This window comes from Notamacropus eugenii, chromosome 3, assembly GCF_028372415.1.
Source record: "Notamacropus eugenii isolate mMacEug1 chromosome 3, mMacEug1.pri_v2, whole genome shotgun sequence".
Taxonomy (NCBI): domain Eukaryota; kingdom Metazoa; phylum Chordata; class Mammalia; order Diprotodontia; family Macropodidae; genus Notamacropus; species Notamacropus eugenii.
The window spans coordinates 198,827,439-198,850,483 of NC_092874.1; the positions used below are offsets into that span (position 1 = coordinate 198,827,439).

The 23,045-nt window shown below is 35.8% G+C and overlaps 1 protein-coding gene across 2 annotated transcripts in view; it reads left to right on the forward strand.

Moving 5' to 3' along the window:
- The window catches only part of LRP6 (LDL receptor related protein 6), a 143,536-nt gene that overhangs the window by 51,950 nt on the left and 68,541 nt on the right, over positions 1–23,045 (forward strand). For both annotated transcript variants that reach the window (XM_072653926.1, XM_072653927.1), the window contains exons 3-7: positions 4,030–4,227; positions 10,879–11,075; positions 13,132–13,263; positions 20,106–20,502; positions 21,754–21,925. In XM_072653926.1, coding sequence (XP_072510027.1) covers positions 4,030–4,227; positions 10,879–11,075; positions 13,132–13,263; positions 20,106–20,502; positions 21,754–21,925 — 1,096 coding nt within the window. The remainder of the gene's footprint in view (positions 1–4,029; positions 4,228–10,878; positions 11,076–13,131; positions 13,264–20,105; positions 20,503–21,753; positions 21,926–23,045) is intronic.

The following is a 23,045-nucleotide window of genomic DNA, read 5'->3' on the forward strand; positions in this document are numbered from 1 at the left end:
GTAGAGAGATTTCACAGAGAATGGCCTCATTTTTTTTCCTGTTAAGTATGAAACAAGAATCTCAGGTGAGAGGGTAAGAGTAGGAGTAACCAAGGGATGGATGAGAAGATTTGGAAGAATTTCTGTGGAGAGTGGGACTGTGAGTCAATAAGATAATTTTTTAAAAATGAAGTAAATTGTGTACCAAGGCTGGAGGTGGGAACCATGTAGGCCAGTTTGGCAGGAAGATTATGTGAGCATAAGTAAAGTGTAATAACTCTGGAAAAGTGATCTGGAATTAGATTGTGAAGGTTTGTTGTTTCTTTTTAAACAGGAGCAATTTAATTATTTGATTTTGACATCCAGAATCTATAAGAAACTTATACAAATTTGTAAGAGCAATCAATATCCAGAATTGTAAAAGTAAAGCACATTTTGCCAAGAAAAAGAATAACAAATTTTAAATGTGAAGCATTCAACATCCTTATTGAGCAGAATATTACCATATACCCATTTTGGGCCTCTTTCCATAGTCCCTCCTTGTTGCTGCTTTTTTCCTACCTTTGTCAAACCTTTGAGAGTTTTCTTAAATGGAAAAGGAGGTGTTTGTTTCATAAAGTAAAGATGACACTTATCGGAAGTGTCAGAGGAGCCATAAACCAGACATTATGAATTAATGAAAAAGTATTGATTGAATTCTTATTTCTAAGTTGTAAGTGCAGTGCTGAGCACTGGGGATAGCAGCTAAAGAAAGTCTATGGTCAAGTTCACACTTGGGGAGAAGATGTTTTTAGAGAGTTCAGCTACTGGGCAAATGAAAAGACTTGTAAGTCCTAAGTCCTAAAAGTCATAAGGATGTGCCAGAGGGGCAGATTGCATGGCCCAGGCAGACATCTTTAGATTGTCACTAGTTCAGATGATAGTGGGAAATTGTAGGGTATACAAGCAGGGCAGGTGAGTTAGTAAGTCCTTAGAAAGCAGTGTCAGGGCTAATGGCAAGGTTTGCTTCACAGTCCATCATACATGAAGGAAAAGTTGGTGACTCCAACTTTTAACCGAAGTCATGTGAGCAATCTAGCAGCCTGGATTGGTTTCAATGTGGTCTGGGGCAAGAGCTGAGCAAGTCAGAGTTCATTTGGATCTGAAAGAGATAAGAATGTCTGCCTTTCTTTTGTTAGTAGTACTTGTGAACAATTTCTACAGTTGTTTATAGCTTACATTTCTTTTTTGTTTGTATTACTAAAAAAATTAAAAGAGCACATAGAGAAACTGAAAAAGCATTTGATGAAAATGGCCAAAGTTATCCATGGAATAGAGCTCCAAGACAGGGGGAAAGAGTTAAAGTAAAAATAATTTGGAGATTATATTGCATGGATAAACAGAGTGGCACTTGTAATTTCAACATCTCTAAGTCTTGATTGAGTCTTCTTCTTTCTAGTTGCTTCTCTGGTTAATCTTTGAGCTTCAGCATTGCCTTCAACTTTTGAACAAGCAAGAACATATTGCCACTCAAAATTCATGTCCTGAGTCATATTATCTAGCTTAGTGAGTTGGTCTCTGTGGACAGCATCTTTATTTTGTCTTGTTTTCCAACTACTTTATTCCCAGTTGTTAAACTAGCCATTCACACCTTTGGTGACAAATTGGTTATTTGTGCATTCAGTGCATCTCAATATTTTGGGCCTTTGCTTGCTCAATCCCTCTGCCAGCTGCTTCTAATGCTGCTCTTCGGTTTGTCTGTCATCCAGAATGTGCACCACTTATGTTTAGATCATGATGTAGTCCGCATTAAACACCAGTGCCTCTTTGTGGCTCTTCTTTTCCATTAGTTTTGCAGGTACCCTTGACATACACAATGTTAGGGTCTGATCCCTGATATGGTTGCCTGTACCAACTTCCAGAGCTTCCAGTTTGTCAACCATAGTCATAGCTTCACAAGCCCGAGTATTATATTTCCAGTCTTCAGTCATAGGCAATCAGTGTCAGGTCAGGGGCACAGCTAGTAAGTGCCACTATACACCTTTGGATAGGGTGATTTCTGAAGATGCTGTGGAGGAGGTGGACCTTGGAGATGCTCTTGGGAGAAGGATGTGTTGAAAGGAAAGTTCTTCATTTGGGCTTCCACCCTGATTAATAAGGCAAAATTCAGAACAAAGAGAATTAGAAGGATTTATTATAAGTAAAGTCAAGCAATACATTGGTGGGTTTTAAATGCCAGAGGAGTTTATATTTTCTTATAGAGGTAATAGGGGACCACCAAAGATTTTTGAACTGGGTCATGATATATCTTTCTTACTGCATCTTTTCTCTTGTTTGATTGGTCTGTCATTCACGCAGTTGCCAGAGTGATATTCTTAAAACCTAAGAATATTACATTGGCATCTGTGGGGAGGATAGAATGGAAAAGAAAGACATTTGAGATAGGGAGTCCAATTAGGAGATTATTGCAGTTATCTAGCCAAGAATTTATAAAGGCTTTAATTAAGCTGTAGTGTAGGGAACAGAAGGAATGAATGAGATACTATGGAGGTAACGTAGAAATATATCTTTGATGATTTTTGTGTAAGTGAATAGAACACCAGACTTGGAGTCAGGAGAACCGGAGTTCAAATTTTGCCTCAGATACTTACTAGCTTTCTGACCCTGGAAAAGTCACACTAAACCTGTTTGCCTCAGTTTTCTCCTCTGTAAAAAGAGCTTGAGGAGGAAATGTAAAACCACTTCAGTATCTTTGCCAAGAAAACCCCAACTATAATCACAGTCAGATATGACTGAAATGAATGAACAACAACAAAAAACATCCCTCTAACAAGGGATGTAGAGGACACAAGCTGAAAGGGAATGATAATAGGATGGATGACAGGATCAGGAAGTCAAAAGATTGAAATCCATTAGGGTGTGGGACCAGATGGAATTTAATAAGAATAATTGTAAAGTACTGCACTTGTACTTAAAAAAAAATCATAATGAGTATGAGAGAGTGGAGGTGTGCCTTGACAGTAGTTTGTCTTAAAAATATCTGTGGTTTTTAATCCAGTAATTTATATTGCTGATTGTGTAACTTGAAAGTATTTATAAAAGCCAACAGAAAAGGCTATCTGTCCTTTTAGGATTTTCATATCTGCATTATTTGTAATTGAAGAAAGTTAGAAGCAACCAAACATAAAATTTTGGTGTATTGCTATTATACACTAATGTATATATGTGTGTATATATATATGTATATATGTAGTTATATATAAACTAGATAAAAATATGAAGAATATAAAGAAATATGAAAAGACTGTTTTCTCTTTGGAATAATGTAGGATGGAAAGAGCAGAATCACTAGAACAGAATACTTACTAAATGAAAAGTGGATGAGATAGATGAATGAGGCTTAGAGGGCGTGACTGAAAAGTTATCACATTTCTCATGTTAAATTTAATTTATTCAGTTGTAAATGGTTGCAAAGAATTTAATTGGCTATATTGGTGTTTAATAAGTCATTTGCAAATACAGACTTCACTCTTATGTTTTCAGGAGAAAAAATTATATTAGAGACCTTATTGCTTGTTCATCTGAACTCCTGAATCATGTTCATTGAGGTTGCTGTCTTGACCAGAGAGGCCTAGAATATGTTATGAGTGCCAGAATATATTGTTGTTAGACTCATTACCTGATAGTTTCCAATGAGGAACACTTGTACTTAAAGGATAAATAAAAGACCTCATTTCCAATACTTCAGTTCCCCCATCTTTGACTGTGGGGACGCATTATGTTAAGCTAAATGCAAATTAACCTGATCCTTCTAGGAAACATTTTGACATTCAAACTTGGCCCAGGCACCACATTTCTTTCTAATTCTAAATACATTTCTGTGTTTTGTGGAGGGGAGACTGAAAGTTTTGATATTGAAAGTTCTAGAAGCTCAGGTTTTATTTTGTTTGTGAAATGGGTACTTAGAGAATATAATTCTAGATACAGTAGAACTTGTGGAAATTTATTTGTAGGACATTGAAATTGCTATTTGTCATCTGCGTCAGTGTCTTATTCTATCTATAATTTTAGGTTTATGTATTGGACTGACTGGGGAGAAGTTCCAAAGATAGAACGTGCTGGGATGGATGGATCAAGTCGTTACATCATAATAAATACAGACATTTACTGGCCAAATGGATTGACCTTGGATTATGAGGAGGAAAAACTTTATTGGGCAGATGCGAAACTTAATTTTATCCACAAATCAAATCTGGATGGAACTAATCGGTAAGGATTTTTTTTTTTCAAATATTATAACACTTATTTTTGTTTTTAATTCTAAAATCAACCATACAGGCAAGGATAGGAAAGCTTGGTGCGGAGAAAGTATGCTTTGGGAAACTTTAAGGAAAGGAAGGATGGACTTTTGTTTTTCTTCTTTGTTCAGAGGTGGAGGGCCAGGGTTTGGGGGTATCTCTAAAGCTCCAGAGACTGCCAAGAATTAGAACTCGCCCTTTCTCTGTAGCTTTTGGGACAGATGAACTGCTTTAGTATCCTGTCCTTGATCCATCTCTTTTTGTTACCTCGTTTTCCCTTTGTCTTGTATTTACATTTGTATTGATAATAATGACATTTAAATAGCACCATGAAGTTTGTAGAAATTTGTATTGCTTTACGTACATTTTTGCCTCACAAAAGCCTTATGAGATAGGTACTACAGGAGTTATTTCCATTTTAAAGATGAGAAAAATAAGACGAGGAGAAGTTACCGCTATTAAATGTCAGAAGTACTGGAAGTAGTAAAGGCTTCATGCTGATGACAACTGACCTATAGGCCTATAAAGATGGTTGCAAGTAGGAACCAAAGGCTAAAAGTATAGTGCATGTATAAGTTATGGGATACAATAAGATGGAGTGTATGAGCAGCTGGATTGGAGTCAGAAGACCTGTAATCAGGTCCTGGCTCAGTTTAATAATTTCCTAAGTCATTTGACCTTTCAAGTCTCAGTTGCCTCATATGAAAAATGAGAGAGATGAAATGAATGACCTTTACAGTCCCTTTAGTCCTAAATCTTAGGACCCTGAGATTATTAGTGACAGTCATAGGGGGCTGCAGTGTTTTGAATATTCTTAGTTTTATTTTTACAGTATTGAAGGGGATAAAATTAATAGAAACGTAGATAATCTTCTCTTATTTGAGTTCAATGCCTGACTCAGAATTTCTCTTCCTACCCCAATCCTGCTCTTATGCTAAGGGAATTTAACTTAAATATTGACATTCCTTTAAATACTCTGTCCTCCCAGTCTGTCAATTTGCTCAGCTCCCAGGACCTATTGTGTCATTCTACTTCAGTTATACCCAGGTATGGCCACACCTTGATCATGTCCTCACCCACAGTTAATCAACAAGCATTTATTAGAGCTTGTTAATTGTGCCAGACACTGTACTGAGCATTGGGAATACTAGAAAAGGGCAAAAAATCCCATAGTCCCTGCCCTCAAGGTGCTCATATTCTAATGGAACAATCTTATTAGTAACTGTACATAAAAAGTAGATGGTATTCCTTTTACTGGAGAGGACAACACCATCTTCCCAGTCTCCCAGATTCACAATCTAGAGTCATCGTCAACTCATTATCTTTTAGCTGCCTATTTCCAGTCTTTTGCTAAGGCCTGTCTTTTATCAAATATACCCTCTCCTCTCTGCTGTCACTACCACCACTGTGGTATAGGTCCTCATTGCCTTACAACTAGACTATTGCAGTAGTCTGCTGGTGGGTCTGTCTACCTCAAGTCTATCCCCACTTCAGTCCATCCTCCAAAAGTGATTTTCCTAAAGTGTGGGTCTGATCATTTTATCCCCTGCTAAATTCCAATGGTTTTCTATTGCCTCCAGGATCAAGTTAAAAAAAAAAAAATCTCTTCTTGGTATTCAAAGATATTCATTGGCTAGCTCCCTCCTACCTTTCCAAACTTTGTTATACCTTACTCACTAGTGGGTACTCTTTGATCCAGTTATATTGACCTCCTGGCTGTTTCATGAACAAGACATTTCAGGTCTCAGCTGCAGACATTTTTTTCTATCTCCCCTGCCTAGAATGCTCTTCTTCCTCATCTTGGCCTGTTGACTTATCTGGCTTCCTTTAAGTCCCAACTAAAAACTATCTTCTACAGAAAACCTTTCAACCCATTTTAATTCTAGTGCTTTCCCTGTTAATTATTTCCCCATTTTTCCTGTTTATAGCTTGTTTCTGTATATATTAGTTTGTTATCTCCCCAATTAAATTGAGCATCTTGAGAGCAGGGAACTATCTTCTGCCTCTTTTCGTATCCCCAGATATAGTGCCTAGCACATGGTAAGCAATTAATATATGTTTATTGATTGAGAGTAATCTTAGAAGGTATCAGCACCAGTAAAGATTGCGAAAGGCTTCCTGAGCTGAGCCTTGAGGGAATCCAGGAGGCAAAAATAAAGAAGGAGAGCATTCCAGACAATGTAAAGCAGAGTTGGGAGATATAGTGCGAGGGATGAGTGAATCAGTGTAACTGGATCATTGAATTTATGAAGGGGGATAAAGCATAAAAAGATAGAAAGGTAGGAAGGGGCCAGCCAGGTCATGAAAGGCTTTAAATGCTAAATAGCTTGTTTCATATTCAATCTTGTAAGTAGTAGGGAGCCCCTGGAGCTTACTGAGTAGGGTGAGTGATGTGGTTAGACTCATGTTTTAGGAAAATTACTTCAGCAGCTAAATGGATGATGGATTAAAATGGAGAGAAACTTGACAAAGGGAGACCAATGAGAAGACTTGCTGTGGTACAAGCAAAAGATGATGATGGCTTATAGCATGGTGGTATCTGAGTTGAATGGGAAATATGCAAGAGATGTTGTGAAGACAGATTTTGAGAAGAGATTGGATATGGAGAGTGAGTTCAAGTTAATGCTATTGTTCTTGTGACTTGAGGGTCCCAATAACAATAGGAGGAGAAGGTCTCAGTGGCAGAGCGGCCCAGTGTCTTGGCCACAGTAAAAGGAGAGAGCTGAGTGGCATCAAGGCATCCTGGCCTGAACTCCAGCAGGACAGTGGTAGCCAGGGTCAAACAGTTCTTACAGAAAGAAAGAGCTAGTCTTGGCCAGACCTGAACAGGTAGAAAAGAAAGAATGGTAAAGAGAAATGAAACTTTAGAACAGAAGGTGATAATTCTTACCCAACTACTGTGAATTCTGTGAAAATTAAAAATAGGCCAAACATAAAACAACAACTCAGTGGAACCAAAAGAAATAATAAAATCAAAAGATGGAGGGAAAAAACCCTAGAAGAAACATAAGCTACATAATATCAAAAACAATCAGTTTGGAAAATAGGTCAAGAGATATAAGAATTAATAGATTATCTGAAAATCATGACCAAAAAAACCCCACCTAGATATAATATTTCATGAAATTATAAATGAAAACTGCTCAGAAATCTTAGAATCAGAGGACAAAGTGAAAGAAGAAATAAACCAGTGGTTAACTCTTGAAAGAAATCTCAAATTGCTCCCTTAGCCAAGGGAGGAAAGAACAGAGTCCAGATCTGAGTGGTGATGATGGATTAAAGGAATCAAGGGTGGACAGTGATGAGTAATCAGATACTAAATCTTGAGCCTGCACTATCTCGTTTCCTGTGTACTTTCAGCCTATAGAAATTCCTTTTTTTAATTAGAGGAAAAATTGATTTTTATTCTGCTGTTATTAAGCATCAATTAGAGATTTACTTAATTAAGAAAATTAGAGATACCAAGGGAATGTGTCATGCAAAAGGGGGATGATAAAAGACAAAAATGATAGGGACTTAAGAGAAACAGAAGAGCTGAAGAAAAGAAGTGACAAGAATACAAAAAAGACTAGACAAGAAGGATCTTGACATCCCCAATAAACTGTGATAACTGTGATAACTGACCTGGAGCATGAAGCCTTAGGTAGCATTGCTAGGAATGGAATTCCAGCTGAGCTGTTTAATGTTCTAGAAGATGATAATGTCTAAGTGCTGCACTCTGTGTGCCAGCAAACTTGGAAAACTCAGCAGTGGCTACTGGATTGGAAAAGGTCAGTTTATGTTTCAGTCCTAAAGAAGGGCAATACCAAAGAATGTTCAGATTACTCAACAGTTGTGCTCATTTCACATGCCATCAAGGTTATGCTTAAGATTTTGTAAGTTGGGCATCAATAATATGTGAATCAAGAATTACCAGAAGATCAGGCTGTTTTTTGAATAGGCAGAGGGACTGGAGACCAAATTGACAATATTCACTGGATTATGGAGAAGTAGAAGAGTTCCAGAAAAACGTCTTCTTCTGCTTCATTGACTACACTAAAGCCTCTCAGTGGATCACAGCAATTGTGGTAATTCCTCAAAAAGATGGGAGTGCCGGACCATCTTCCTTACCTCATGAGGAACCTGTAGGCAGGGTAAAAAGCATCACTTAGAACCAAAAATGGCGCAACTGTTTAGTTGAAGATTGGAAAAGGAATACAACAAGGCTGTATGTTGTGACCTTATTTATTTAACTTCCATGCAGATTAAATCATGTGAAATGCCAGGCTAGGTGGATCAAAAGATGGAATTAAGGTTCTCTGATATATGGATGATACTATTCTGATGACTGGGAGTGAAGAAGAATTAAGAATCCTCCTGAGGGTAAAAGAGAAGAATGTAAAAGCAGACTTGAAGCTTAACATCAAAAAACTAAGATCTTGGCAACTAGACTCATTACTTCCTGGCAAATAGAGAGAGAAGAAATGGAAACGGTGTCAGAGTTTATATTCTTGGGCTCCAACATCACTGCAGATTGTGACTACAACCACAAGATAAAAAGATGCTTGTTCTTTGCAAGAAAAGCTGTGGCAAATCTGGAAAGCATACTGAAAAGTAGAGACATTACCTTGCATACAAAGGTGCCTACAAAGAGCTATGGTTTTTCCAGTAGCAGTGAATTCCAGTGAGAGTTGAACTGTAAGGAACTCTGAGCACTGCAGAATTGATACTTTTGAATTGTGGTGCTGGAAAAGACTTGAGAAGTCCGTTGGACATCAAGGAGATCAAATAAGTCAATACTTAAATTAATTCAGGCTATTCACTGGAAGGTCAGATACTGAAGCTGAAGCTTAAATACGTTGGCCTCATAATGAGAAAATGGAACTTGCTGGAAAAGACCCTGAATGTTGGGAAAGATCGAAGGCAAAAGGAAAAGGGGACAGCAGAGGATGCAATAAATAGTTTCATGGAAGCAACAAACATGAACTTGGACAGACTTTGAGAGATGGTGGAGGATAGAAGGACTTAGTGTGCAGTGGTCCATGGAATGACGGAGTTAGACATGACTGAATGATTGAACAAGAGATTTACATTTTTTTCCAATTGCTTTTACACTAGCTTTTTCCATTTTTAATTTTTCACAACTATTCTTGACTTTACTTATTTCTGTGTATTGCTCTTGTGAGTTAGAGAAGTGATTTTTCTTTCTAGATTCATTTCTACTGAACTGAAGTCATTGGAAACAACTTTTATTGTTGAACTAAAAATTTTTTTTCCATCGCTAAATTTTATTTTAAAACTTTAAATGTCTTGAACTGTATGTGTTGAAATCAGTATATGAACAAGAGCTTATATATTTGTAAACATGAAAGTAAAGAACAAATCCCCAAACAAATTTTTGCAAACTCTAAAAAAGAAAAACCCTCTAAAATGGGCAAGCAAAACAACAGCAAAAAGCGATTTTTTTTTTTTAAAAAGCATTGGGTTTTAACTTTAATACAGTGGTACTTAAATCATCCATTGCCTTTTGACACATTTTGTTGCTGCTTATTTTTGCCTTTGTTTATGTGGTTGAAGTCACTGTACTGTTCTTTTGCTACATTCACCTTGTATCACTTTATAATAGTCTTCATGTTCCCTTATAGTCACAATTTTTTGTTACTTCCAGTGCAAATGATAGCCTATTCTCTAGTTATTGGACACCTAATTTCTTCCCAGTTTTGTGTGTGTGTGTGTGTGTGTGTGTGTGTGTCTGCCTGTTTTGAGAAGATAGGACGTTTTTTTATTATTCATCTTCTTAAAGCCTAAATTTGTAACAGTACGATTATCTGGGTTAAAGAGTGTGAATTTTTAAAACTCTTTCAATATAATTGATTTCCTTTGTAATCCTTTGCATTTTGTTTTATGCACTTTAAATCATTATTCTGAGGAGTCCATAGGTCACCGATGGTGCCTTTGACACAAAAACCTTAACCCACATTCTAGAAGCTAGAGGAGAGACCTGTTATTTATCAGCTAGCCTTTAGTGGGACCCACAGCAATTAGTCAGTCATTGAGTAGGCATTTATTAATCATATCAGGCACTTTATTGGTGGTTTTAATATAAATACAAAGAATGAAGCAATCCTTACTCTCAAGGAGTTTACTTTTTAATGACTAACCAGTAATCTTTCATATTCTTCTTCTGAAGGTGTTTGCTTCAGGTAAAAAAAATGGAAAGTAGTAGGGAGAACTCTGTATTATATTAACTCCCAGATGAATATTGAATCAAAGAGTGATTCCATGGGCCTCTCCTCTGGAACCCTGAAATTGGTGAATCTGGTGCCTTTTGCTCCATTCTCTGGTTCTAGGAGTTTGTGGTTTCTAGAGCCCTTGTAAAAGACCTAGCTCTTGGGAGAAATTCTACTTGAGCCTCTTCATTTTGTATCTGTTATAAAGCATGCCTTCATGAAAATGTCTTTTATTTAACCTGCAAATTTTAAACTGTGTATTAAAGATAATGTTTTTTATTTTATATCAGATCTCTGTTCTGTTGCCACAGGAGCTTAGGAGGTAATTTTGGTGAATGATTGTATTGCAGTAGTTAAATTATGGTAGAGTAAGAAGATTAAACCATTATTATTTTTTTTTTATATCTTAATAGACAGGCAGTGGTTAGAGGTTCCCTTCCACATCCCTTTGCCTTGACGTTGTTTGAAGACACACTGTATTGGACTGACTGGAACACACATTCCATCTTGGCCTGTAATAAGTATACGGGGGAGGGGTTGCGTGAAGTCCATTCTAACATCTTCTCTCCCATGGACATACATGCTTTTAGCCAACAGAGGCAGCCAAATGGTAAGTGAGTTACATCTTTAAACTGTAAATTGGAACTGTTGGCAGTGTCTATCTTTTGTGAGAAATAGTAGCAAGGGTAGCAGAATGTGTCTTAGATCCAGTGGTGTCAAACTGAAATAGAAATGGGCCTTTAGAGTGGGTTGCATATTAACTTGGAATGCCACATATTAACATTATCTGTGTTCTATTGGATTTTTATTTATTGAGTGAAATATATCCTAATTATGTTTTAATTGAGTTTCTACAACACTCAGGAGATCTGAAACCTAATGTTTGACCTCTATGCCTTAGATTTTTCAACATGATATATTTATTTACTTCTTGATCTCGTCTACTGCTGTCATACAAACTCTATGCCCCATCCCTCTCCCTTTTTTTAAGGAAAAAAGGGGGGGATGAGAATTAAGATGACTATAAGTTTTTAGGCAGTGATTCTATTATACTGTTTCTGTTTCTCCTCATTGTTGATACTTAAAAAAAATTAAGCCAATATTATTCACGGAAATTTAGACAGTAGACTTCAGTTGAATAATTCCTTGAATTACATCCCAGCTTTAACTCTTCCATTATGTGATTTAAAAAAAATTCTCACTCTTATTCAGTTAGCCTTCAGCTGTGCTTGGTGACTTGCTTTCCCTAATCTCCCTTCCCAAGCAGCCAGAACTTTAACTCCTGACAGCAGCACCGAGATATTTAGGATTTGGGGCTAGGTCTAAAAGGAGGACAGGAATATGAATGTCTAGGCATGTGCTTATAAATATCTGGGCATTTGCCTGAATATAAGTCTGACTATATTCCAACACCAAATAGGAAGAAGTTTTGAATTTATGTGTTGCATTATATTAGTAGTACCTCTCCTTTCTCTTTCTGCTTTGAGATTATTGATTGTTGACCATATGTTGTATTGAATAGTGTCTTTGGTATATGGTCTGGTGACTACAACATAATGGCTGCTTTAAGCCTAGATTCCATTGTTTGCAATTAAGGGAGTTACATATGGCTGCCAACATGAATTTTTAAATTATTACTATCATTTTACCTCCATGACTTAATCTCCCCTCTCCTCTAAAAGAAACAGCAACAGAAACAACAAGCTACCTGTTCTTATTCCTGGCCTTCTTGTCCCTTAATTACATCACCATTAATTTCTTCCTGCTTGGAGAACTTTGGAATCTTTTTTAATCCATCCTCTATCTCCTGTGTCATTAAGCAGCCAAATTCTTTTGTTTCCGTTGTTGCCTCTCGCCTTCCACATTTTCACCATCACTGCATTAATCTAGCTTCTAGCTTCTCATCACTTCATGCCTGAATTTCTCCAACATCTTAGTTGGTCTCCCCAACTCCAGTTTCACTCCCATTTTCATTTCGTATAGCCTGACTGATCCTTCTGGAACATAGTATTATCATGTTATTCCCCTCGAAAAAGCACGAATGGTTCCTCCTTGCCTTTCTTATCATTTGAAATTCCTGTCCTTCATCACCCTTTGATCTACCTTTACCAGTGCAACCTTTTTTTCACTATTTCTCAATGTTTTTCAGCTTCAGTCAGGCTAATCTTACTATACCACCCAGACTGCTACCTCCATGCTTTTTTTCTAGCTCTCTCGCCTGAAGTGTTTTCCTTCCTCCCATCACTTTCTTTTCATCTCTTAATATTCTGCTTATCTTGCAAGACTCAGTTAATTTCATCTCTTCATCGATACCTTCCTGATTATTTCCTCCACACTATACAACTTTATAATTCTGGTCTACCTGGTATTTGATATTTGTTTTGTGTATGCCGTTTCTTAACTAGATTGTTAACTTTCTGAGAGCAATTACCATGTCTTCTGTTTTTCTTGTATTGTTCACAGTGCTGAGCATAGTCTGTGCTGAAAAACTCTAATTCTTTTCCTCGTAGATGCTTCAATAGGTGGTCACTTAAGTGACATTTGGCAATGATTTTTGTTTATTTGGTTTTTATCACAGTTATGCTTGTAATGTTGTTACCTTTGTCTATCTAATGATAAAGGATTATTCTTGATCATTGTTAATCTGTGTGGTTTATATCTGACAGCTACAAACCCATGTGGAATTGATAATGGTGGTTGCTCCCACTTGTGTCTGATGTCTCCAGTCAAGCCTTTTTATCAATGTGCCTGCCCAACTGGAGTGAAACTCCTTGACAGTGGGAAAACCTGCAAAGATGGTAAGGAAATGGCCTCCTAGAAAGAGAACTTTGAATTAGCAATTGGGATTTCCCCCTTTCCTGTATTCAGTGCTGTACCTTGCAGTGTCTCTTATGGTGTTGAGTCACTTTTATCTCTGTCTTCAGATAATGATATTTTTTTTTGTAACAGGCTTGTTTTTATTATTTTGTGATAGTATTTAAAGATTCTTAGGATCTTTTTGCTATGAATTATCTGCTGTTGCTGTTCTCCAACTCTGATTAGTTGTCATATCAAGTAAATTACAGTGGAAATTACTTTTGCTTCCCAAGAAAAATACTCAAAATAAACATTCCTTACAGGTTTATTTTCATGAAAAAAGAAAAGTTCCTTTTTTTGATAAGGAATGTTATGGGACTGATATAATTTTCAATCAATGCTTCTTATAAATTCCATGTCAGTTGGTTTTGTTTGCATGGATGTTTTTATGTTCCATAAGGACTTGGAGACAAAACTTTAAATTTGTCTGTGATGCTGCTTTAGTTAACTATGGCTTAGAATCTCATAAAATTTTTATTGATATCTTTTGTTTTTATATCACCTTTATGTCCCATATATCTTTCTTCCCTTCCCTCACTCAGAACTATTCCCTATAATAAAGAATAAAAAGGAAAACATGCTTAGAATCTTTATTTTTAATATGCTTGATTTTGAGCCATTTTCAAAATCTTTTAAAAATACATAATTTTCCTACATTCTTCATCATAATAGCTCAGTTGGCATTCCCTGATCAAATGAATTAGTTTGAATTGAACTAGAATTAGAACAAATGAATAAGTGGTGTCACTGCAATGAAAGAAAAGTAGAAGGCCCAAGACAGAGGTCTCAGACAGTTCCACAGGTTTTCAGGTAGGGAAAAGAAGTATAGTGAACTAAGAAGAAAGTTTAAGGGAGGTAAAAATTGAGAATAAGAGAAGAAAAAAGATTTTTAAGTTTTAGTGTACTAAAGCAACCGTAACTGTTATTTATTTAATTTGCTCTTCTACCCCCATATTTTGATGGTTCCAAAGAAAGCATAATTTCTTATAGGAAAAGAGGGTTATGGATTTTCTATTTGGAGATTCAGAATATCTGACTAAGGGAATGAGTAGAAACCGGCACTAATATCTTTCTTTTCTTCCATTCTTCTCAATATTCTTCTTAAATCCCTTAAGAACAAATTAAAAAATCCATTAAGAAATGGCATTTACTCACAGAAATCTATTTTGGGTCTTCTTGGCCTCCTTTGGGGCATGAGGGGGAACTTTAAAAAGCCCAGAACCAGTACATTAGTGGGAATTTGCTGGCAAGGAGGTCATGGAATGGGATGGATAAGATTGTATTTATTTGCAACATGTTTGTAATGATTTGGCATTCATAAGTGATTATTGTAGCCAAAGGTGAAATTGACTATGTCTGGTCAAATAGTTTCCATGGTGAACAATATTTTTCATTTCAGTTTGTAACAAAAGGTTTTTGTAGTGCTGCTGTTTTTTTTTAAATATAGTACAACTTTAGAAAGAGTTTATCTGAACATTTGTAGTTTGTAGTAGATTCACATACTGTAGAGTATTTATTTTTTGCTATATTTCTTTTATGTGACTTGGCATGCCCTAGCATTATTTAAGTAGTCAATTTTTAATTACCTTTCCAAAGTCAACAGTGCCCTCCTCCCTCCCTTCTCCTGTGCCTGCAAAAGTTTGAGCCTGGTTTATTTTGAAGTTGAGTAGAGCCTTGAGCTAAAAATGGGCCAGTGTCTTTTCTTCTGATGCTTGCTTTTGATATTTTATGCAATTACTTGGATTTAATTTTGTTTTGTCCAATTAAAATTAATGACACTAACACAGAACAGATATGGCACATCTTAGTAAACTTCACTCCTTTTCCCCAGTAAAAGTGAGTTTAACTCCTAGTTCCTAATACAAAATTCTTAGGGTGAGGCTTTCTCATAGCTGTTAAGAGGGCTTTTCTATTTTTTCTATTTCTAAAACCAGAGGCTGAACTTGTTTTTATTTACTTGCTTAATTAAAGCAAAACAAAACCATACTACCTACTTCCTTTGCTTTTACTTAGCACATATTTATAGAACAGTGATAGAGAAAGTTATTTAACATTACACATTTTTGTTGCATACTCTCAGTTGGAATCTAAATGCCTTTATTCTTCCCTAACTGACTCTCATTTCCATTCCTTGAAGTAGTTGTGCCAAATCTTTTTTGTCATAAAACCTTGCCTGATGACTCTTTGCCCTGTCCCTCTGCCAGAGTATCTCACTTCATATTTTACTGGGAAAATTCAGATCATTTATTTTGAGTGCTCTCTTCACCCCTACTCTGTATTTTAGAGGCCCTTGTTGTCATCCCCTACTTTCTACTCCCTTTTTTCAGTTTATGATTAAGAGGTGGCCCTTTTTCTTGCCAAGATCAACCCCTTCCATCCCCTTAATTTTGCCTCCCCCCATCTTTGTTAACAAACACTGTTGAGCTGTTGTCCCTTTCATTTCCATTCTCTCCCTGTCTACTTGTACCTTTTTTGTTACCTACAGATATGCCCAAGTCTTCCCCATTCTTAAAAAAAAACAAAAGTGAACTTGATTCAACCATCCATTTAATCTGTTTACCCCCTCTATTTCGTTGTAAAGTCCTAGAAAAAGCTTTCTGGACTTGATACTTTCACTTTCTCTCCTCTACTTTTCAAACTCTTGTGATCTGACTTCCTACCTCATGAGTCAACTGAAACTAAAACCTGGTGTAGGGCAGAGTTAAGATGGTGGAGTAAAAAGTCACAACTGCCAAACTTCCCCCAAAACCATCAAACAGAATTTTCAGTGAGAAAACTGAGAAAAGGTCACAGTGAGTCATTTCTCCAGCCCAGTGCAGCTCAGAAAGACAGGAAGAGAACTCGGTAGATACTAGGTAGGGGTTGGCTGGAAACAGTACCAGCTGTGAGCTCTAGGGCAGTAATAGTTCCCAGGGATGTAAGAGACTGAATACCAAGTCAGAGATCCCAGAGGACTCCTGTGTTAACAGTAGGAGCAGGATTGGGTACCATTTGCCATCTTTCTCTGTCACCTGTTACCTATTCTGAGTTACATGGTTAGGTTACAAGGAAACAGGGCTTTACCTGGGTAAGGTGCAGAGAGCACAGAACTGGAAGGTAGTGACTAGGCCCCTCCCTGGATCATACCACATTGGAAGCATGAACAAACCAGAGTTTCTCAGATTGAGTTGTAAAAACAGAAGCACATAAAAGATAGAAGCTGAGGCCAGTTATCCCTTTCAGAAGTGAGCAGAGTCTAACTTTGTCATGAAGTCCAAAGTCAAGGAAAGAGGCTAGAAACATGAGCAAAGAATAACAACAACAAAAAATTTCCCATAAAATGCTACCATGGTGAAAGGGAAACTCAAGACAGAAACTCAAATGAAGATAGTGTCTTGAAAAATCTACAAGCAAAGCCTCAGAAAAAATGCACATTGGACGGACACCCAGTGAGAATTCCTAGAAGAGCTAAAGAAACACATTTTTTTTAAAGGAGGAAAAATAATTTTTCATGTAAGAGCAATATAGAGGGGAAAGTTGGGAAATGAAATGAGAACTATACAAGAAAAGTATAAAAAGAGAATTAACAGCTTGGTAACAAAAAAAAAAAACACAAAATACGGAAGAAAATAATTCCTTAGAGCAATTAGAAGATGTCTGCTTATAGGGCATGAGTGTGAGTCTGTTATGTTGGGATGATGTGAGAAAAAGAATGAAAGGGTGAGAAAGAGGGATGCCCTGGAAGGAGGGGGAAGGGAGAGGAAGAACACACACACACACACACACACACACACACACACACACACACACACAGAGTTGGTTATCAAAATTAATCTTACCCAATAGGAATGTAGAAGAGGAAGGACAAGGAAAAAGTGGGGAGTGATAAGAAGGATGGTAGATTAAGGGAGGCAGTGATCAGAAGCAAAACAGACTTTTGAGGCATGAACAGGGTAAAAAAAAGGAGAAGAATTCTTTAGAAGAGAACAGTATGGAGGGAAATACACAGCAATTATAAATGAGAATGTGAATGGGATGGATGCACACTTAAAATGGAAGTAATTGCAGAATGGATTAGAAACTAAACTCCAACAATATATTCTTTGTAAAAAACACACTTGAAACAGACAGACACATAGAGAGTTAAAATAAAGGGTTGGAGCAGAATCTCTTATGCTTTATTTAGCTCATGTGAAAATGTCAGGGGCAGGATCAAAGCAAAGCAAAAGTAGGTTTAATTAAAAGAGATATTCAAGGAAAGTATTTTGTTAAAAGGTATCATAGACAATGAATTAATACCAATAATGCACCAAATGGGATAGCATCCAAATTCTTAAAGGAAAAGGTAAATGAATATAGGAGGAAAATAGAGAAGCTATATTAGTGGGGGATCCTCAGTTTAACCCTCTCAGAACTAGGCAAATCTAACCATAAGATTAAGAATAAGTTAAGAACTTTAGAAAATGTTAGATATAATGATAGCCCTCTGGAAAACATTGAATGAGAATAGAAAGAAGTATACCTTTTTCTCAGCTGTAGAATGTACCTTTTCAAAAATTGATCATACATTAGGGCATAAAACCTCACAAACAAATGTAGAAGAGCAGAAATATTAAGTGCACCTCTTTTAGACCATAATGCAATAAAAATTATATTCAGTAAAGAGTCTCAGAAATTCAGTATTAAAAATTAGTGGAAAACTAAGTAATCTATTCCTAAAGAACAAATTATAGAAACAGTTATATTGTTGAAGATAATGACAACATATCAAAATTTGTGGGATGCAGCCAAAGCAGCAATTGAGGAAAATTTTATATTTCTAAGCACTTATATCAGTAAAAGAGAGAAAAGACACACCAACTTATTGGACATGCAACTAAAAAAACTAGAGAAACATCAAATCAAAAGTCCATAATAGAAATCTTAAAAATCAAAGAAGACATTATTAAAATTGAAAATTAAAAAAAAGTTGAACTAATAAATAAAGCTAGGCTTTGGTTTTATGAAAAAAAATCCAATAAAATAAATCAACTGTTGTCTAGTTCAATTTTAAAAAAGAAAACCAAAGTACCAAATTAGTAGTATCAAAAATGAAAAGTATGAGTATACAACCAATACAGATGATGAAATTAAAGCAGTTATTAGAAGCATAAAACCTAGCATTATGCCAATAAAACTGACAATCTAAAAGAAATATTTAAATATTGACAGAAAAATAAATTACCTAGATAGAAGAGAAAATAGAAAACTTAACGCTATTTTAGAAAAAGAAATTGAACAAACCATAAATTAGCTTAAAAAATACCAAGATCAGCTGGATTTATAAGCAAACTCTTACCAGACATTTAAAGAATAATTAATTCTACTACTTTACAAACTCTTTGAAAAATTAGGTAATCGAGAAATCCTACCAAATTACTTCCATGAAACAAATATGATTTTTATACCAAAGAGCAAAAACAGAATGAGAGCTATAGACCAGTTTCCCTAATAAATATTGTTGCAAAAATTTTAAATAACATACTAGCAAGGAGATTACAGCAGTATATCTCAAAGAATATACACTATTATGGATTGGATGGATTTATACCAGGAATGCAGGAGTGGTTCAGTGTTAGAACAATCATAAGAATAGTTGGCCATATCAATAACAAAAACAACAGAAGTCATAAAATTATATCAGTAGTTGCAGAAAAAGCCTTTGACAAAATACAGCACCAATTTATGTAAATATTTTAATTATATAAATAGTTTTCTTCACATGAAGTCTTTCTGCAGTTTAGGAAATACTGTGTGATGGGGTCTCTAGTTTTTCCTGGGGTGAAATAAATGAGCAGAGATTTCACATGAATGTGTAAAAATTAATAATTCTGTTTTTAGTGTATGAGAAATGACTTTTTCCTAATGTTACTTCATTAATGAAGACTAAAATATGCAGTCTTTCTTAAAGTCCAAAGATCTTTCTATTAAGAGTAATGTTAAGATAGATTTAGATAGAAATTGTGGTCACTGGTAACCTCGCTTTCTCACACATTACTAAATTCTACTCACTGACCTTCCTGGTTATCCAATGTGCATCGACTAATCTGAGACACATACGTTTTCTTTAAGGAGATATGTAAAGCACCAACTAATGATATATGACTGTATTGTCTTGCACTCAGGGTACTCAGTGGCTTAGCTATTTCTGACTTTTCCCTATTTCAGTATGTTTAGTGAGCTACCTTGTTAGTGCCCATAGATAGGTAACAGGAATGGGACAGAAAGAAAAGGGGTTTATTAGATAATGGGAGAATATAAAAAGAGAAGAATGAAATGTGAAAAAGTTGGAAAATATTAAGGGTGAATTAGTAGTTTCTGATTATGGAATGCTTCTAATTTATCCAACTTATCTTTTCACCAAAATGGGAGATCCTTGGTAGTTTAAAGTGGATAAAAAGAAATGGTCAGAAGACTTTGCTCCTGTCTTTCCAAATGCTCAGTGTCTTATATCTTACATTCCCAGCTGATCTTTTCAGCAGTGAAAGTTCCCAACATTAAAGACCATATTCCAAATTTAATGAGACCTGTTGATCTGTTGTTTTCAGTGTATGCATTCTCTATCTCCCTGAGTAGCATCTCTCATTGGACCATGCTGCTCCTCTTCAAATCCTTTTCTTAAACCATACTAAGCACCCTTCAACTTTTTTTTTCTTCTGGTCCTGAAAAAGTTGTGATGTCTAATATGGTGATTTAAAAATTTAAAATTTTCTCTTCAGGATTCTAGGACCAGCATTCAAGTTGTTTTTATAATTTTTCTTTCTAGGAGCAACTGAATTATTACTTTTAGCCCGAAGGACAGACCTGAGGCGAATTTCTTTGGATACACCAGATTTTACAGATATTGTTCTACAGCTAGAAGACATCCGCCATGCAATTGCCATAGACTATGATCCTTTGGAAGGGTATATCTACTGGACTGATGATGAAGTGAGAGCTATACGTCGCTCTTTCATAGATGGATCTGGCAGTCAATTTGTGGTGACAGCTCAAATTGCACACCCTGATGGCATTGCAGTGGATTGGGTTGCACGGAACCTTTATTGGACAGACACAGGCACTGACCGTATAGAGGTTACAAGGCTCAATGGAACCATGAGAAAGATTTTGATTTCAGAGGACTTGGAGGAACCCCGAGCTATTGTGCTGGATCCAATGGTTGGGTAAGAAGCTGCAGCAGCAGCTTTTCTATCTTGTTTAGTCAGTTTTTCTATCTTGTTACTTATTTTCTTTTGTCTCAAAAAAAAAAAATTGTTGGGACAAAATGGGGTTAGATTAGTAGCAAATAGGCAGTGGTGTTTTAATAAATTCCTTATTGACCATCCATTTTCTTTGTATTGGTTAGAGTAGAATTTTTAGGTTAAATAGTTTTATTTCCCAAAATATATTGCATACCTTTCCTTCGTAAATTAATTCCATGTTTACTGGCTTCTGGTGTTAGTTTCAGATTTTCCTGAGGATGTACTATGACCATAAAAAATGTAAAACAAAATTATTTTCTCCCCCATAGATTTAATTTTCACAGTTTTCTCAGAATATCCAGAACCATGTTGATGATATGTCTTACACATTATTTTTATTATTTAGTGAATGAATTGTTTTTTTTCCCTTGGTTGATATTGCCGATTTATTTGATTTTATTTTGGAAAGGATGAGGTAGTTTCAAATAAATAATTTAAACCTAATGTGCTTATTATTTTAGTCTGAGAAACAATTTTAAAAAATTTTCCATCTCATAAAAATTTTTCCCCATTTAATATATCTACTTACTGATAATTATTTTGTCTAATCAACGTTTGTTTAGTGTTAACTGTATGAAGAAGTGTACTTGTACACATAGACACATTCTAACTTTCAAAGAGTTTATTCTTACAGTACAATATAATATGATTCATTCTTATATTCACTCTTTGGGAAGAGGAATTGATACATTGTAATACTGGTTTGAATATAAATATCTCATAAATTAAAACTCCAGGTAGTTGCTAGAGGGAAAATAGGACTGTAGGAAACACTTTTTTTTTGGGAATTCACTTTGTTATCAGAATCGGATTTTGGTTGATTTTGCTAATGACTAGAGAATGTACTGAGCATGTAGAGAATTGCACATTAAACAGTAAGAAACACAAAAATATCTGGACAATGTGACTTAAGTAAATAATAGAATTTTAGAATTGGAAGGGACTTTATAGTAAATGCTATTTGATTTTAAATTCTTCTGCCATTTCTTTTACTGATTACAATGAGGTATGTCTTCCTTTGTTAAGAATTTAGTCTGCTTATTAAACCCCTAATTTTTTTTTATTGCTAAGATGTTTTCTGATCATGCCAGTGGTATTTTGGAAGAGGATATAAACACTGAAATCTCTGAAGGAGCAGTTAATTTTAAATCCATGTTTTGTGTATTTCTATAGGTATATGTATTGGACGGATTGGGGAGAAATCCCCAAAATTGAGCGAGCAGCTTTGGATGGGTCTGACCGAGTAGTTTTAGTGAATACATCTCTTGGCTGGCCAAATGGTTTAGCTTTGGATTATGATGAAGACAAAATATACTGGGGAGATGCCAAAACAGACAAGATTGAGGTTTGTTTCCAAATTTTTTCCACTTCAAACCAGTTTTATAGTAGTTTTTAAAGTTGGTAGTTACTTAATTTTTGTGAGTCTACTCCTGATTTTGTAGAGGTGTCTGGAATGATTGTCATGAAGATGTCTTTGAACAGGCAGGATTCTTAGGATAATGAACATTTATAGTTATCCCATGGATTCAAAAATTCAACTTCACAAATACAGAATAGGGAAAGTGTTGCTAGAAAAATGTTCCTATGAAAAATATCTGGAGGCTTTAGTGGATTGCATGCTTAATATAGACCTAAACAGATCCTGAGTGCCAAAAAAGCTAATGTTTTCCAAGGCTGTATTAAATCTTACAGGGTTTTAGAGGGCCTAAAATAATGGAAGTAAGAGTTATCTTCTCTACTTTGTTTTGGTCATATCACATCAGGAGTAGGTGTACTTCATAGAATTCTGTTTACCATATTTTTATCAAAGACAAAGTGGGAACATGTCCAAAGAGGATCATCAGTGTAGTAAAAGGGCTATAGGATGTAAAAGAATCTGTTGATAGAACTGGAGATATTTAGCCAGGAGAAGCAAAGGGTTGGGAGGGATCAAGAGAGTAAGGGGTGACAGAAAAGTTGTCTTTAAGTACTTGAAGGGTTATCATGTAAAAGGAGGACTACACTTATTATAGCTGGACCCACAGTGTGCAACTAGAAAGAAGTAGAAGTTTCATGGGCAGATTTTGGCTTGATTTAAAAAAAAAAAGCAGCTTGCTAACATAGCCCTTTAAAAGTAGTATGGGCCCCCCTAGGAAGAAGTGGGATCCCCTGTACTGGAGTTCTTTAAGCAGAAGCTGGATGATTACTTGTTAAGTATGTTGTAGAGAGAATTCTTATTCAGATAGGACATGGCATAGATGGCTTCTGAAACCCCTATAGTTCTTCCTTAGCATATCATCCTTAGCAACCTGTAGCATTTGAGAAATTAAATGTTTACTGATTTTTTTCTGTAAAGTTCAGATAGTTTTTTTGTTTACAAACTCCAGGTTGTCCAATAACAATTTCTGTAAAAACTAATACCTAGCAGTGTTTTATGCAGGTTTCAGGTAAGGAATTGATGTTACACTGACTTAAATTTTGGAATA